Genomic DNA, 14,232 nt, shown 5'->3' with positions numbered 1-14,232 from the left:
TTAAGTGTCTAAGTTCATGTAGGTATTAGCTGAAAATTTTAATTATTTCAATAAAAATTAGTTATAAAAAATTAGAAATAAAATCTAATTTGATATTCTGGACATGAATACCATTTTTCGGTATTATTAAACTCAGTACCCATGTCACATGGGCCATATGGTGTTTTTTAAGGTTTGTAAATGAAACCTTTGACTTTTGGCACGAAATATTGTGTATTGAAAATTACAGTTTTTTTGTAGTAAGAGAAAAACTAATTAATTAAGAGAAGTGCTAAAAAACTGAAATTCTATTTTTCTGAGTCAAGACACTGAAAGTTTCAACCCTGTTATTAATCTACTGTCTCTTCTATCCGCGTTAATAGTATTTAAATGACCGAAATTTGACAACAATCCTTGTGGCTTGATTTTAGAGAATCAGATATCAATTTCCTTTTCATAGTTGTCTAGCTGGTCGTTGTCAAAAAGTGAAAATTGGTAATAACATATCTGACTTATTTTTAAACAAATATTTTCTATATTTTAAAATTTTATGTATGCAGATCATTTGATTATTCTAAATAATGTTTCAAATAAAACAAATGAGGATTTTGGGAGTATTGTCGTTTTCTAAAAGTTCAAAATTCAATAATTAGTCCTCAGAAAAGCAACGTGATGTTATTTTCTGCCAATTTTTTAGATTTTGGATAATTAATTGTATTGAAGTTTAAATTCGTGAAAAGTACGAAAAGCTTAGTTAGGAGCTTTAGTAGATAAAAAACTAGATTGATGATCATATCAATATATTGTACAAAAGTTATTCGTTTCTACTATGCATGGCCTAGCTTATTTTCAACGTACGTCTTACATTTAGTTTGAGGAAGATTGACTATATTCCTGATCAAATAAATTCCAAACTGATTAAATATAGAAAATATCTTATAAAAAGTCGAATTTCTCAAAAATGGAATACATTACTGGGAAATCATGATTTTTTTTTCTTCAAATAGGATAAATAACCAAATAATGACATTTTAAAAGGTAAGGTAGAAATTCTAAAACAAAAAGCGAGTTGTCACACCAAATTTACGCGAATGGTCAGACATAAATAGTGCAACTTTCTTTCAAGTTTTTTGAAAAAATATACTGGGAAATATTTCAAAATAATCAAAATTAATTCTGAACTTCAGCACCGTCTATTTCCTCAAAGAAGCATTTTTAAAAAATCCAATAAATCTTCCCTAAGATTGTTGTAAAACAAAAAAGTCAAACACTTGCCACTGCAATGGCAGTACCAAAATAACTTTAAATTTATTTTAATGTGGGCGAGATATAACCTTTTTTATTTAGATTTGTTTATTTATCTGGCGAAACGAGGTGATATTTTAAAGATGAAGAGAGTTGTAAGAAAAAAGTATGAATTTAGTAAATAAGGTTTTATTCGAACATATAGCAAATAATTATTAACAATATGTGACGTGGTAGTTAGTTATCCATTGTAGATTAGTGTCTGGAGTAGCAGCATCTTAATGGATTGGCCTTGGTCGTGTTGGTCTAGGCAAGTAAGGAGGTTTATCAGCCCTTACAACACGATGTACTGAAAAAAAAAAAAAATATATATATATATATATATATAAAAGTTTGTGTTATAATTTATGACAATGGTGCCTTAAAAGGCATCCAACATATATTAGGAAAAGATGTCCTATGAATTTAAAATATGCATGTGTAATTTAATTTAGAAATAAGTAGTTAAAAAAAAAACATAACAAATACTACTACTATGAGACAATGACAAAAAATGTATTGTTGAATTAATGTAAAAGACAATTCAAGAGTTTGTTAAATTCATAGAACATAAATACTACAGTTACACTTATATTGCAAATAATATGTGCATAGGCTCTTCGACAGTAAAGAATATGCAAAGTGGAGGAAAAAAATAACTAACCTGGATGATCTTCTACTTCAGAAACAGCACTGCCGAAAACTGCAGCGACTACCATGAAGAAAAATACAAATATGAAGGATACTCTCATTTTGGTAACTGGTTGTGTTTTCTGTTTGAGTCAGATGCGTTCTGTGACAATACAAAGATCGTCAGTAAGTTTTATACTAGAATTTCTAAGGGGGTTTTTCGATTTGCGGGCGCGTGACCTGAATCCAATATTAGTATGTAATTCACTTTGTGTACATGTTTGTTTATGTAGTAATACCAAGAAAATCTATAACCTTAATGGTAATTAGCAAAATTGTTATTAAAATGTTAATCAATATGTGTGCTCTGAAACAAGTAACGACTTAAGACACTTAAAAATTGATTTAAGTGTTTAAAGTACATGTATTAATTAAAAATTTCAGTTAACTAAGTAAAAGATAGTCTGAAATAAATCCTAATTTGATATTACCTGTGTTGTGCTTTGGGATATGGATGTGGGAGATGTGGGAGAAATACCTAATTAATTAATAGAAGTATCGATAAATTGAAATTTTATATAATCAATATACAGATAGTTACAAAAAAAAAATCAGCAAATTTGTACATGTTTTATTTATTGTTTTCAGAAATAATTAATGTATATCTACAGGCAGTTATAAATTCGCTTCTCACTACAGGAATCTCGGAAACTGTAAGAGATACGAAGTAGTTTAAATAACGGCAAAGTTGCATAATCAGGGGACCAACATTATACCTCTAAAAAATCAAGGCTAACATGATTAGTTTTCGAAATATTTGAAAAACCCGAAATTTTGGGAATTCGTTTTTGTTTAATTTCAGCCTTGTTTGAGGTGATATTGAAAAAAGGAGAACACTTTCTCATGGCCACTTTTTGCCCTCTATCGAATGGCATACCTAATCAATTTTTATATGTAACGTTTCGTCTCTCCAGGACCATCATCAACTCCATTTTTTAAAAACGACCCTGGAAATTTTATTATATTTTTTGCAAGCCTTCATGACCCCCAGTACTATACTGCCTCAGCAGACGTTTTGTCTCTAAAAATTCATCTTCAGAGTCTATGTTGAGTTGATTACTATTTCTTATTGTACATACAGCAAATATTTTCCATAATTTAAAATTTCATGTGAGCAAACTTATACACGATTTTTACAAAAAAAATTATTATTCTAAAGTAGATGATGTTTCAAATAAAATAAAGGAGGATCTTGAAAATATTGTCGTTTCCTATAAATCATAATTAAAAAATTAATCGCGAGAAAAGTAATGCTGTTATTTTGTGCCAAAAAAGTAGTAATCTTGGACTTTGTATTGGAAAACAAATTATAAATTTGCGAAAAGTGCGAAAAAGTTATAATAAATGAAAAATGAAAGTTTAATGATCATATCAATATATTATCCAAAAATTATTCATTTCTTTGAAGCTATTATATTCAATTCCACCAAATTTTCGTCACTGTGACTGTAGCTTATTTTCCATGTTTAAATAAATTTGAAAAAATCATATTCAAATAATTCGGTATTCATATTATCGTTTTACATTTGGTTTGAGAAAGTTTAACCATATTTCTGATAAAAAATTCTAGGTTGGCTAAACATACAACACATCTTTAAAAAAAAATCATTTTCGTTGTTGTTAATATATGGAGAAGACGACTTCTCAGAACACCACGTAAAGTCAATGTATAATTAGGTGTTTATCCTTTGTTTGTGCATCGATATGTGCCACTGACCAAGCAAATGCTTAACCGACAATTCAAAGTTTGATAACAAATGAAATTATGACAAATGTCATAAGTTTTTGTGAAAAATTACTTTAAATGATATGGATAAAATTTTCTAAATACTCATTAGCGTCGAATTTCTGATGTTTTAACAGAAATTAACGGCCGGTATCTCTACCACTAGTACACGTATATCCTAACTCAGTCAATTTTTACGTTTAATTAGGTAAATCATTGGTCTAAGTTTCATCGTTCTGCTTCAAGCGCCTTCAGAAATATTTTAGAAAAAATTTTTTTTATTTCATTTCAACCATTAAAGTGTATTCACGTTCCTAATAAACGCTCTGTATAATGAATAGTGAGACAGATTCTTTGTACTGAATTGGCTATATGAGTTGCAAAATAATAGAGTAGACGTTCCAACACAGCCTATGATGGCTCCGCAGAGGTCTTGAAGCAACCCTCACTTTAAATTTTCGGCTCTCCGGATGTTGCCGATCTTTAGATTCTGCTCTACTCTTACTGGTATCTGGTCTGAAGTTCGGTGTGGTGATGTATCTGATCAATATGTTACCTTTTTTAAGTTTCCCAGGTAAAATACTAACGAGAAATAGAATATAGTTATATGTTGTTATAATTTTTATTTAGAACAAAGTTTAAAACATTAGTTTTTATGAGCAGTCACACTTTCCATTAATGCACAGTCCGCTGTATGCAGGATGTCTGGATTTACAGTAGGCTCTACAGGCTGATCTGGTGCAAGTATCTCTCCTTGGTCTGATAATATCTGGATTTGTTGGACGAGGTAAATGAGAAGGTTTATGTCCTTCTGCAACTCGACGCACTGGAAAAGAACAGAATCAATATTTGTCTCTCGAATGGTGAAAACAATCTCTACGAATTGACTATTATTTTTATACTTTGTGTACATTTAGGATATTTATAAAAATGTTCAACAATGATGACAGCAATTCAAAAATTAACTAACCTGGTTCTTCTTCTACCCCAGAAGCAGTGCTGCTGAAAATGCAGACGACAGCGACAACGAAAATCAAGAATATGAATGAAACTTTCATTTTTACTTTTGCTGTTTTCTTCAGCCTATTCGGACTTATACTACAGTAATCCAATATTCGTCAGTACGTTTTATATAACAATTTTAGGGGAATTTTTTGGTCAAGTGGAAATAAATTTAATTTAGTTAATCTCTTAAAGTTCAATAAAGGTTCATGGTTTTCCATGTTAATTGATATGAAGGTACTTGTTTATGAAACAGTATCAGAAAGATTCTTAGAAATTTAATGTAATGACTATAATGATACACAAGTAATAAAGGATATATACTTTAATTAGGAACATATCTCAGTCCGAAGGAATTTTAGCTTGATATTTATAACAAATTTTTAAAATGACATTTAATATTTAACAGGTTGTAAAACTGCTAATATTAGTACTAATACTAATGTAAAAGCGATCAGGTGAAAATCAATTTTTTTTGTCAAAATAGCCTTGAACTTTTAACTTATAACACATAAAATTTAAATAAATAACTAAATATTTGAACTAAAACTCAAATATAGGTACCCGTTAAATAAATTCTGCAGATAAACTCGTATTTAGTACAATTGTAGGTAAATCTGGGAAAATGTCCTCATTAGTGAGTGACCCCACCCCAGTATATGGTTGTCGTGCGTTGTCTTTGTCTCTTCCCATCGTTCCCATTAGGTCATCCACCTCGTGGTGTGGTGTATGGCGTGTAGTGCTGAATAAGTATCCGTTTAAATGGTTATTTTGGTGACAATTATATTTAAATGCAGTGGTATGATTACAACAACTAAAAACAATAATATATTGAGTCTCAATTAATATTTGGTTAAATAAACGGATGGTTAAATTGTTATCTATATACTTACTTACGTATCTGTAACGTATACGATATAGGTTATGGCAAACTATTCGTCCGATCAGTTAACCAATAATTGCTTTAATCGAGACCTAAAATATTATTCCTAAAACAGATCTGTGTAGACACCACTGTGGCAGCTTAATAGTTTATTACTTTAAGACAATGATATTTAAATTCAAATTTAAAGAGAATATAAAGTGGTGCAAAACCACTCCAGATATTAATGAAATTTTTATAGTACATTACTCAACAATAGTTGAATTTAAATCATATTAGAGAAAAAGTCAACTCTTAAGTGGTTTTACATACTCAGAATAGACTCAAAAGTTACTCACTTGATAGTAAGCAGAAATTCAGATTTGAGCAAAATTCTCTCTATAAAATTTTAGTTGTAGGTACTCATCCTAATAGAGTGAAAATTTCACTCAATGGTGTGTGAAAAGAAATCGATACAGTATTGAATAAAATTGTAAAATTTTCACTTAAAAAAATAAAAAAGAAACATTAATTTTTTATATAAAAAGTACTGATCTAATTCTAAGAATTTTGATTAAATCTAGGTTTTCGATTGCAAATAAAACTAGCATTTATAAAACCATAGGAAAACAGTGGCAATATGAATTCTGTTTAACTTGAGCTGCTTTTTATTTTTTATAATTATTTAATAATTTGACCATACCGAAATGATTTTATACAGTTTTGTACTGTTTCATTATTGTTAAAAATTAATAAAGCAACATTTTAGTTGGATTATTAATACATGGTTTTTTGATAACAGAATACTTAGAAAAGTTTAAACATAGAATGTTTGTTATTTTTAATAAATCTAAACATTTCGAATTATCTAATATAAACACGATCGGTGAGCAACCATACTGTTGCCAATTGAGCAATAAAAATTAATTATTTACGTATATTTGAATAAATTTGTAGTACTTCTTCGAATGCAATAAAAATCCCCTTGTCCGAAAATTTTACCCTGGTCAGTAAGTATATATATAAAACAGTCGACAGCAAGTCAGTATTAAAGTTAAACCATAGCATCATAAAAAAATGAAACTTACAATTTTCCTATTTGTACTTATCACATATATTTGCTGTAATTCTGCAGCTTCTGTTAACAAGGATCTAGGTAATTATTTCTTTATCTTACAAAAAAGTTCTTTTTATATCATATTTTAACAATATTTGCCACCTATATGACCAAATGTAACCATGGAGGACCTAAAGGGCACCCTATGATCGACGCAATGAGTATTAAAATAAAATTTACTTAATTTAGAAGTCCAAAAATAATATAAATGATAATAGATTAATCTGGTTATTATAGAGGCGGATATTGACTATCTTGATTGACTATTTGAAAGCTGACAGCTATTTGTATTTTCAATAACCACGTATTCACCATTAATCGGCCTCATTTCTTTCAGAAACCGAAATCGAAGAAGGGATTTTGACACAGCCTCTGGAATTGGTCCGTGAGGTAAGAGCAGCTGCAGGATGTGACCCCAACAAATGCGATCAGTACTGCAGGTACTGCTTCAACGGGCATTGTGACTGTAATCACCATTAGGTACCTTTACACTTACGCTCAATCGTGAGCGACTGGAGCGCCCCGTTCCAATCACACGCGAAAGCTTGTTAGTGTAAATGTATATAATCGCGCGGTTCTTAGACGTGTCAAATCCTGCATTACTTCGCCAGTTGTTTTCATGCGGAAATTTCACGTAGGGTAAAGTTTACTTCGATTTTCACGCGGTCTTGTGGAGTTTACTCTTAAAAGGCGATAAGTACTTTTTTAAATTTTTTAATATAAACATAGCTACCTAGGATTCGCATATTTGTAAGCGTTTTTGTATTTTTTTATAGACTATGGCAGATGCACGATATTGGTCAAAAGAAACAATTACAAATTTTATTGAGCTATATAAATCCTATCCATCTTTATGGAAGATTAAGTCTAAAGAAAAAATAAGCCACTTTTAATTTTCTTTTTTTGTTTATAATTTGCTCCATTTCAGAACAAACCGTCTATAAAACTGTTGAAATTTTTAACACTCCACGAGCCACGACTATCGCGCGAGAAACTTGACACTTTTCAATTTACACTGGCCGTGTTATCATGTCACATTTCACCGCGCAGGCAATACCGTGCGATTGGGGCGTGTAAATTTTTAACAACAAAGTTTTAGAACGCGACACTCAGGATTGCAGGAAAATACGCGCGAATGGAACGGGGCGCTCCAGTCGCTCACGATTGAGCGTAAGTGTAAAGGTACCTATTAGGTCACTCAAAGTTTTACCATTCAATCCAATTTTATGTTCTGTGTTTCATATGTTTTCACAGCATAGCAGTGATTTGATTTTTTCAATAAACAAAAGTTAAACAAAACTTTGTTATGTTTTTTCCTTACTTAACAATCATATAATTAATTTCAGTTACTTAGAAATTTAAAATAATTGTTGAACTATATTCCAATTTCTTGTTTCCAGTAACATATTAATGTTTAGTTTCGTCAGATAATGAGTAACCATTTTTTTTTCTTTCTTTCTGTTCTGTATTGCAGTTTACAAACCTTCTTTTACACACTATGCATATCTAATTGAAATTAAATACTGATTCATTGTTTATTAATATTGAATAATACCCCACTGTTGATCTAATATGTATTTAATCGTCTGTTTACACAATTTATTAAATCAATATTTATAAAATATTATATTCGTATTAGCAATAATTTAATTATACCTACTATAGGGTTGTCGCTATTGAATAATAATATTAATAATACTGTATTGCCGCTGATTGTTAATTTGTACCACTATTTGGCACTTCTTTTAATTATTTAGTGATTTTGCCACATTAAAAATTAATGAATATTTAAAAATACTTAGCCTCATTGTAATTGCGAAATGCCCAATTAAATATTTAATACAAAAATAGTGATCTTATGTAGTTGTTTTATTTTTCTTGGTAGGTATATATCATTTATTTGGGCACGTGAAATAAATCTCAAACATCTTCAAAAATCGTTCATTACATTATTTGTTTTCTGCTACAGTTGTAGTTGGTTGTAAAAAATAGAATACCTAATTTAATTAGTTTAATCCTTTATAATAATGTATAAAACTACGAATTGTCCATATTTTTCATCGAAAAATATATCTCCTAAATATGCTGCTTTCTAAATCAATGCGGTATAGTAGCTAATTATCATAAATAAATAAACAGAGAAACGTTGCAATAAGTGCATGGTTCATACATAATGCACTTATTGCAATTGGGGATCCCTGCCCATTATTTATCCGATACTAATGAAAAGACATTTACTAGGTTATACTCGTAACTTCATATTTATTTAGCCTCAAGTTTATGCACGTCATTAAACAGAAGCTATAACTCACTTCAGTATTAATTACATTATATTTTACCAAACAAACACAATCAGTGAGAACTGACCTTGTGAAAACTTATTAGTAGAAAATATCAACGAGTAAATAAAACGTTTTTATCACGATACGTACTTTCTTTCTTATAAGTCTTTGAAGTACCTACACATGACATTGTTTTTAACACACAAACAAGGGGGATTCACATTTTCCTAAGAGCCTTTTTTGGATCTACTATCTCGTAATGTTATTGACTAGTTCACGGTTCATTGAATTTCTGAGAAAGTAGTGCAGGTTAGTCTAGGCAAAAAAAAAATCCGAACAGATTTTATAATTTTATAATAAACTGTTGGAATATACAGAGCACCACCTACGTTTCTTATACTCATATTTCGCGAATATCTCTGGATGGACCAGGAAAGGAAAAATTTTGAAAATTAATTACTAGGCGTGTTTTTATTGTTGGAAAGTCTTGGGAATGATAATACAAGAGGCGTCTTATCTCGTGGGTCATGAAAAAAGTACAACGTCATTGTTTTTTTTATGAACAAATAGGTAAAAAATTCATCATTTTTCGTTCTACGCATTATTGTAAATAAATTATTAATCTTAGCAAAAAATGTTCGACAGACGGTTTGATCTAGAGAAACTCACCTTTAAAATGAGACTTTATAACTTAAAATTGCTTTATAAACAAAAAATTTATTGCAAAATTAAAAGGAAAAAGTCCTTTTTAATTAATAAAATCTTACCTAACTTTCCTAAAATGTGAGTTTTTATATCCTTTAGAGATGAGAAAAGGTGGGTTCGATCTGTCAAATAATTTTTGCAAAATTCCATTTATTTATCTCATTTTTGGAAAAAAGGCCCATTTTCAAATGACTATTCCGGGGCAGGGTTATGACTAAAACATTCTTTTTGGTCTTATTTTCTTCGAAGGGACACCAAGTATCCTCTAGTTAAAAAAAATTAAATATTTTTTTCAAATTTAGTGTTATATAATTATTAACAAATAAAAGGACACTTTTTTCCCTAATAAACCAATAAAATAATCTCGCGATTTTTAACTTTTGAAAGAAGTTATATGCACCATTCGAAAGCTCGTAAAAAAACCTACAAATTGAATTAAAAAGTTTCTACGACAATAGGTCCGGAGTTAGCAATTTTTTTTTAAATCACAGAGCAATTTCCTCTCAACCAGGAAAAAACTGACAATGTAAAATTTGTAATATCTCAGCTTCTATGTAACGTAGAATCTTCTTCTTTTTAATTTGGGGTAGCTCGACGATAAAATTACTTCTGGATTATTTCTACCCTTGTAAAACCACCCCTACCCCCTAAAAATAAATTTTTTAAATACATTTTTTTGCATATTTTTTTATTTGAAATGTTTTAGATAATAAAATGTTGTCAAAATTATTTTAACCCTTCAAAATTAATTTAACCCTCAACCCCCAAAAAAATCAATATTTTTATTTTAGTTTTTCATACTTTTTATGTAATTATGGATTATGTATATTGATTAAAGGATTAATTATTTTGTAAAATTTTTATTATTAATATATTTATTTATAAATTAGTATAAAAATATAGGTATAAAATATTTCCATATATACAAACAGTAGAATTTTTTTTACAATTTATTATAAATTTCAACTTCAATTTGGGGGTGGAGGAAGTTAAATTAAGTTTGAAGGGTTGACAACATTTTTTTATTGAGAACTATTGTCTAAAATATTTCAAATAAAAAAAATGCAAAAAAAATTTTTTTCAAAAAATTCATTTTTAAGGGGGTGGTTTTACAAGGGTAGAAATAATCCAAAAGTAATTTTTTCGAGCTACCCCTAATTAAAAAAAAGAAGGTTCTACATTACATAGAAGCTGAGATATTACAAATTTCACATTGTCAGTTTTTTTCTGGTTGAGAGGAAGATCCCCCCACCACCACTCCCTTAAGGGCTACTCCCGCGTACCCTTATTTTGACGGGCTATGCATTGATCAATTATGGGCAAATTCAATTAAAATTAACAGGGCATAAAGTTTAAACCTTCATTTACAAAATGTTAAAATTTCAGGTCTTAATATTGCTGATTTAAAAAAAAAAATTGCTAAATCCGGACCTGTTGATTGTAGAAACTTTTTTTCAATTTGTAGGTTTTTTTACGATCTTTCGAATGGTGTATGTACATAATTTCTTTCAAAAGTTGAAAACCGCGGAGTTATTTTATTTGTTTATTAGGGAAAAAAGTGACATATTTGTTATTAATTAATTATATGCAACTAAATTTGAAAAAACATTTAATTTATTTTAATATTTTTTTAACTAGAGAATATTTGCTATCCCTTCGAAGAAAATGGGCCCAAAAAGAATAGTCATTTGAAAATGGGCCTTTTTTGCAAAAATGGGATAAATAAATGGAATTTTGCAAAAACTATTTGACCGATCGAGTTCATCTTTTGCACATCTCTTAAGGATATAAAAAATCACATTTTGAGAAAATTTGGTAAGATTTTATTAATTATTTAAAAAGTTATTAACAATTAAAGAAAAAGCACTTTTTTCGTTTAATTTTGCAATAAATTTTTTGTTTATAAAGCAATTTTAACTTATAAAGTCTCACTTTAAAGATGAGTTCTCTCTCTAGATCAAATCGTCTGTTGAACATTTTCTGCTAAGATTTAATAGTTTTTTTACAATAACGCGTAGAACGAAAAATGACGAATTTCTTATCTATTTGTTGATAAAAAACAATGACGCTATACTTTTTTCATCACCCACGAGATAAGACACCTCTTGTATTATCATTCCAAAGACTTATTTTCAACAATAAAATCACGCCTAGTAATTTTCACGATTTCTCGATGATTTTTTACCTTTATTTCTTGGTCTAGGACCTCGATCACGCCATATGCTAGTTAAAATAGTTTGGGAGATGAAATATTTATTTCTTTAATTAGGTATCCAATAAATAATTATGATTTTATACGAAGAAAACCTTGCAGTCAAATAAAAATATTAAACACAGGCGCACGAAACAACATGGTGATCCATTCTTTTGATAGAACCCTATTATGCTATGCTTAATTATATACATAAATAACCCATTTTTAGAAGGTTTGGGGAACGCTTTCTCAAAAATTCTACATTCTGATGCCAAAATGACTTCAGATTCGTGTTTAGTGGATCCGAAATTATGGAGACTTAATCATATTCACGTATAACCGAAAACATTGCAAATTTGCCTTTCATTAATACTTCTAATATTTTTACACAAAAAAACAAAACTATTCAATCTTTACCCACAAAAATAAACATATTTCACATGGGATGAAAAACAAATTACGATTCACCAGTTACATAACGATATTTTTATTATTCTCATATTTTAACACCTATTGTTAGTTAAATACGTTTAATGTTTATTAATTCATATCAATTCGATATATCGTGTTAAACCACACTTCTTCTGCTTGTTGTTATTCGTGTTACTAATTAGCATCTTCCGAGGAAGCTACTGTCGGGGATTCATTCCCCAGTTAATAAAGCTTAAAATCCCTTTTTAATCATATGCAGCCAGCCTATATAAAGGTACTGCCATTATTAAATATAGCAGTATCAAATTGATCCAGTCAAGATCAAAATGAATTCTAAGATTGTCTTATTTTTCGTAGGATTATCAGCTGTTTGTTTTCTAAACGCAAATGGCGAAAATTTGCCCAAGCCTGGTAAGTGAAAGATATTAAGTAATTTCCATTTTGTCATTTTTATTAAGGACGGTTTCATTTTGCTTTGAATAATTGTATTTTCTAGACAAACTATCAAAAATTATCAATATGTTCTTCGAATTCCAATAATATCTATCTTGTCAAAAAACTTATACAAAAACTAGAAACTGATAAGAACTCGGAACTTACCAACACTGGTTAAAGTATTCCCTTTTACATCTAAAGCTGGCTACACAGTACGCAGGTGGCCTGTACAGGCCGCCTGAAAAGCGACCGGATTTACATGCACACTTCAAAACCAAAACTGAGAGTTTCTTCAGTTATCTTTCAACACGGGAAAATGTAGTGTACAAGTTTATTTCTATTAAAAATGAAACGTAAAGAATTAACTTAAAAGCTGCTTCAATAGCAGCAATTTCCATGAAATTAAAACCCAAAAAATCAGTTAAAAACAGATAAAGGTGGTGCAAGCTGATTTTTTCTTCTTATCCATATATTCTTTAGATTTAATGTTTTAATGCGCCATAAACATGGATGTGCTTTATAACTTTCTATAAATTCTCTTAAAAATACTTCCTTTATAGATTCCATGTTTGATTCGGACATGTTATTTCAAACATTTCTTTTTAAACTGAAGAAACTGGTCACGATCGCATCCACACTGACAATTTTAACACGTATGTGCAGGCAAATTTCAAGACTGCGTAGTGTGTCCGAAGTTTAACAATGATTTTTATTACAGATGTATTAACCCCTGAACCAGAAATAAAGACGCAACCTAAAGCAAGTAAGTTGGTAATATTTCTAAATATTTTTAAAGTGTAACAGAAGCAGATTTCGGTATATCAAAATTAAATGATAACAACAAAACAAATTAATTAATCTAGTAGCACACAAAGTGAAGATGAAAGTAATATTTCTTTTAATTTTACTTTTATCTACTGAGTTAGCGAGATTATTTGGTTGTTTATAAATTGCTATATTTCGATTTTATAGAGGATGAGAAATCTCAATTTCTGATTTGTTGAAAAAAAAAAACAATAATTATGACAACTTTCTGGAAAACCGAGAAGAGGTCTTTCTGTCAATCTCGATGTACGTGAATATAAAATGAAATTTCCTCAGATCACGCTCTACCCCATCCACCTGTCAGTCCGCTGGCGTCGTTGACTAAAGAACAACGTGCGCAGTTTTGTAAGTTTTTTAATGTTTAATTCAAAACAACAAATTTTGGTGGTTATTATTACTTTACGTATTTTTATTTTTTCAGTGAGAGAAGCTGGGTCTTCAAGACCTAATGGTGAGTCAAGAAATTATTTTTTTAATACTTATGTTAATTTTTCATATATTGCAGAAAGAATTCGTAGAGCTGATGGACGTCCTTACCTGCCAAGACCTACACCAAGACCAAACTTATCTTAAAAATAGAGAAACTTTTTCCTCTTTACTTAGTAATAATTTGTTATTTAATCTTACAGTATGATTAAATAAACTTATAACAATTTCCACCCGTATTCTTTTTACATGTTTATAGCTCAAATTAATTAA

General features: G+C 29.5%; 1 protein-coding gene and 2 long non-coding RNA genes across 4 annotated transcripts; 2 read left to right on the top strand and 1 right to left on the bottom strand.

Moving 5' to 3' along the window:
- Positions 1 to 1,397: 1,397 nt before the first annotated feature.
- Positions 1,398 to 2,105, bottom strand: LOC108905576. Its single transcript, XR_001964273.1, has 2 exons — positions 1,928 to 2,105; positions 1,398 to 1,573 (listed from the first exon to the last, which is right to left on the bottom strand). It is a non-coding gene; the product is annotated as an uncharacterized LOC108905576 (long non-coding RNA).
- Positions 2,106 to 6,572: 4,467 nt separating this feature from the next.
- LOC111691462 lies at positions 6,573 to 7,903 on the top strand. The gene is made up of 3 exons (XR_002762954.1): positions 6,573 to 6,699; positions 6,998 to 7,140; positions 7,854 to 7,903. It is a non-coding gene; the product is annotated as an uncharacterized LOC111691462 (long non-coding RNA).
- A 4,646-nt stretch (positions 7,904 to 12,549) lies between these two features.
- Positions 12,550 to 14,190, top strand: LOC108905626. 2 transcript variants are annotated; one of them, XM_018708585.1, is made up of 6 exons: positions 12,550 to 12,684; positions 13,269 to 13,361; positions 13,427 to 13,471; positions 13,810 to 13,878; positions 13,955 to 13,984; positions 14,039 to 14,190. In XM_018708585.1, the coding sequence occupies exons 1-6, from the start codon at positions 12,600 to 12,602 to the stop codon at positions 14,104 to 14,106; spliced, it is 390 nt and encodes a 129-aa protein (XP_018564101.1). In that variant the 5' UTR covers positions 12,550 to 12,599; the 3' UTR covers positions 14,107 to 14,190. The 2 variants fall into 2 exon arrangements, with proteins under 2 accessions (XP_018564101.1, XP_018564102.1); XM_018708586.1 differs by lacking the exon at positions 13,269 to 13,361 and having other exon boundaries at positions 12,552 to 12,684.
- The last annotated feature ends 42 nt before the right edge of the window (positions 14,191 to 14,232 follow it).

The sequence above is a fragment of the Anoplophora glabripennis genome, unplaced genomic scaffold (assembly GCF_000390285.2).
Source record: "Anoplophora glabripennis isolate ALB-LARVAE unplaced genomic scaffold, Agla_2.0 scaffold53, whole genome shotgun sequence".
NCBI classification, from domain to species: domain Eukaryota; kingdom Metazoa; phylum Arthropoda; class Insecta; order Coleoptera; family Cerambycidae; genus Anoplophora; species Anoplophora glabripennis.
Note: the sequence above shows the minus strand (reverse complement) of the source record. Positions and strands in the feature narration are given on the sequence as shown.

Excerpts from the sequence above, each read along its gene's own strand:
- LOC108905626 (XM_018708585.1), top strand. The coding sequence starts at position 12,600 with ATGAATTCTAAGATTGTCTTATTTTTCGTAGGATTATCAGCTGTTTGT. Across the intron at positions 12,685-13,268 it reads CGAAAATTTGCCCAAGCCTG|ATTCCATGTTTGATTCGGAC; the intron begins GTAAGTGAAAGA and ends CTTCCTTTATAG. Across the intron at positions 13,472-13,809 it reads AAAGACGCAACCTAAAGCAA|ATCACGCTCTACCCCATCCA; the intron begins GTAAGTTGGTAA and ends AAATTTCCTCAG.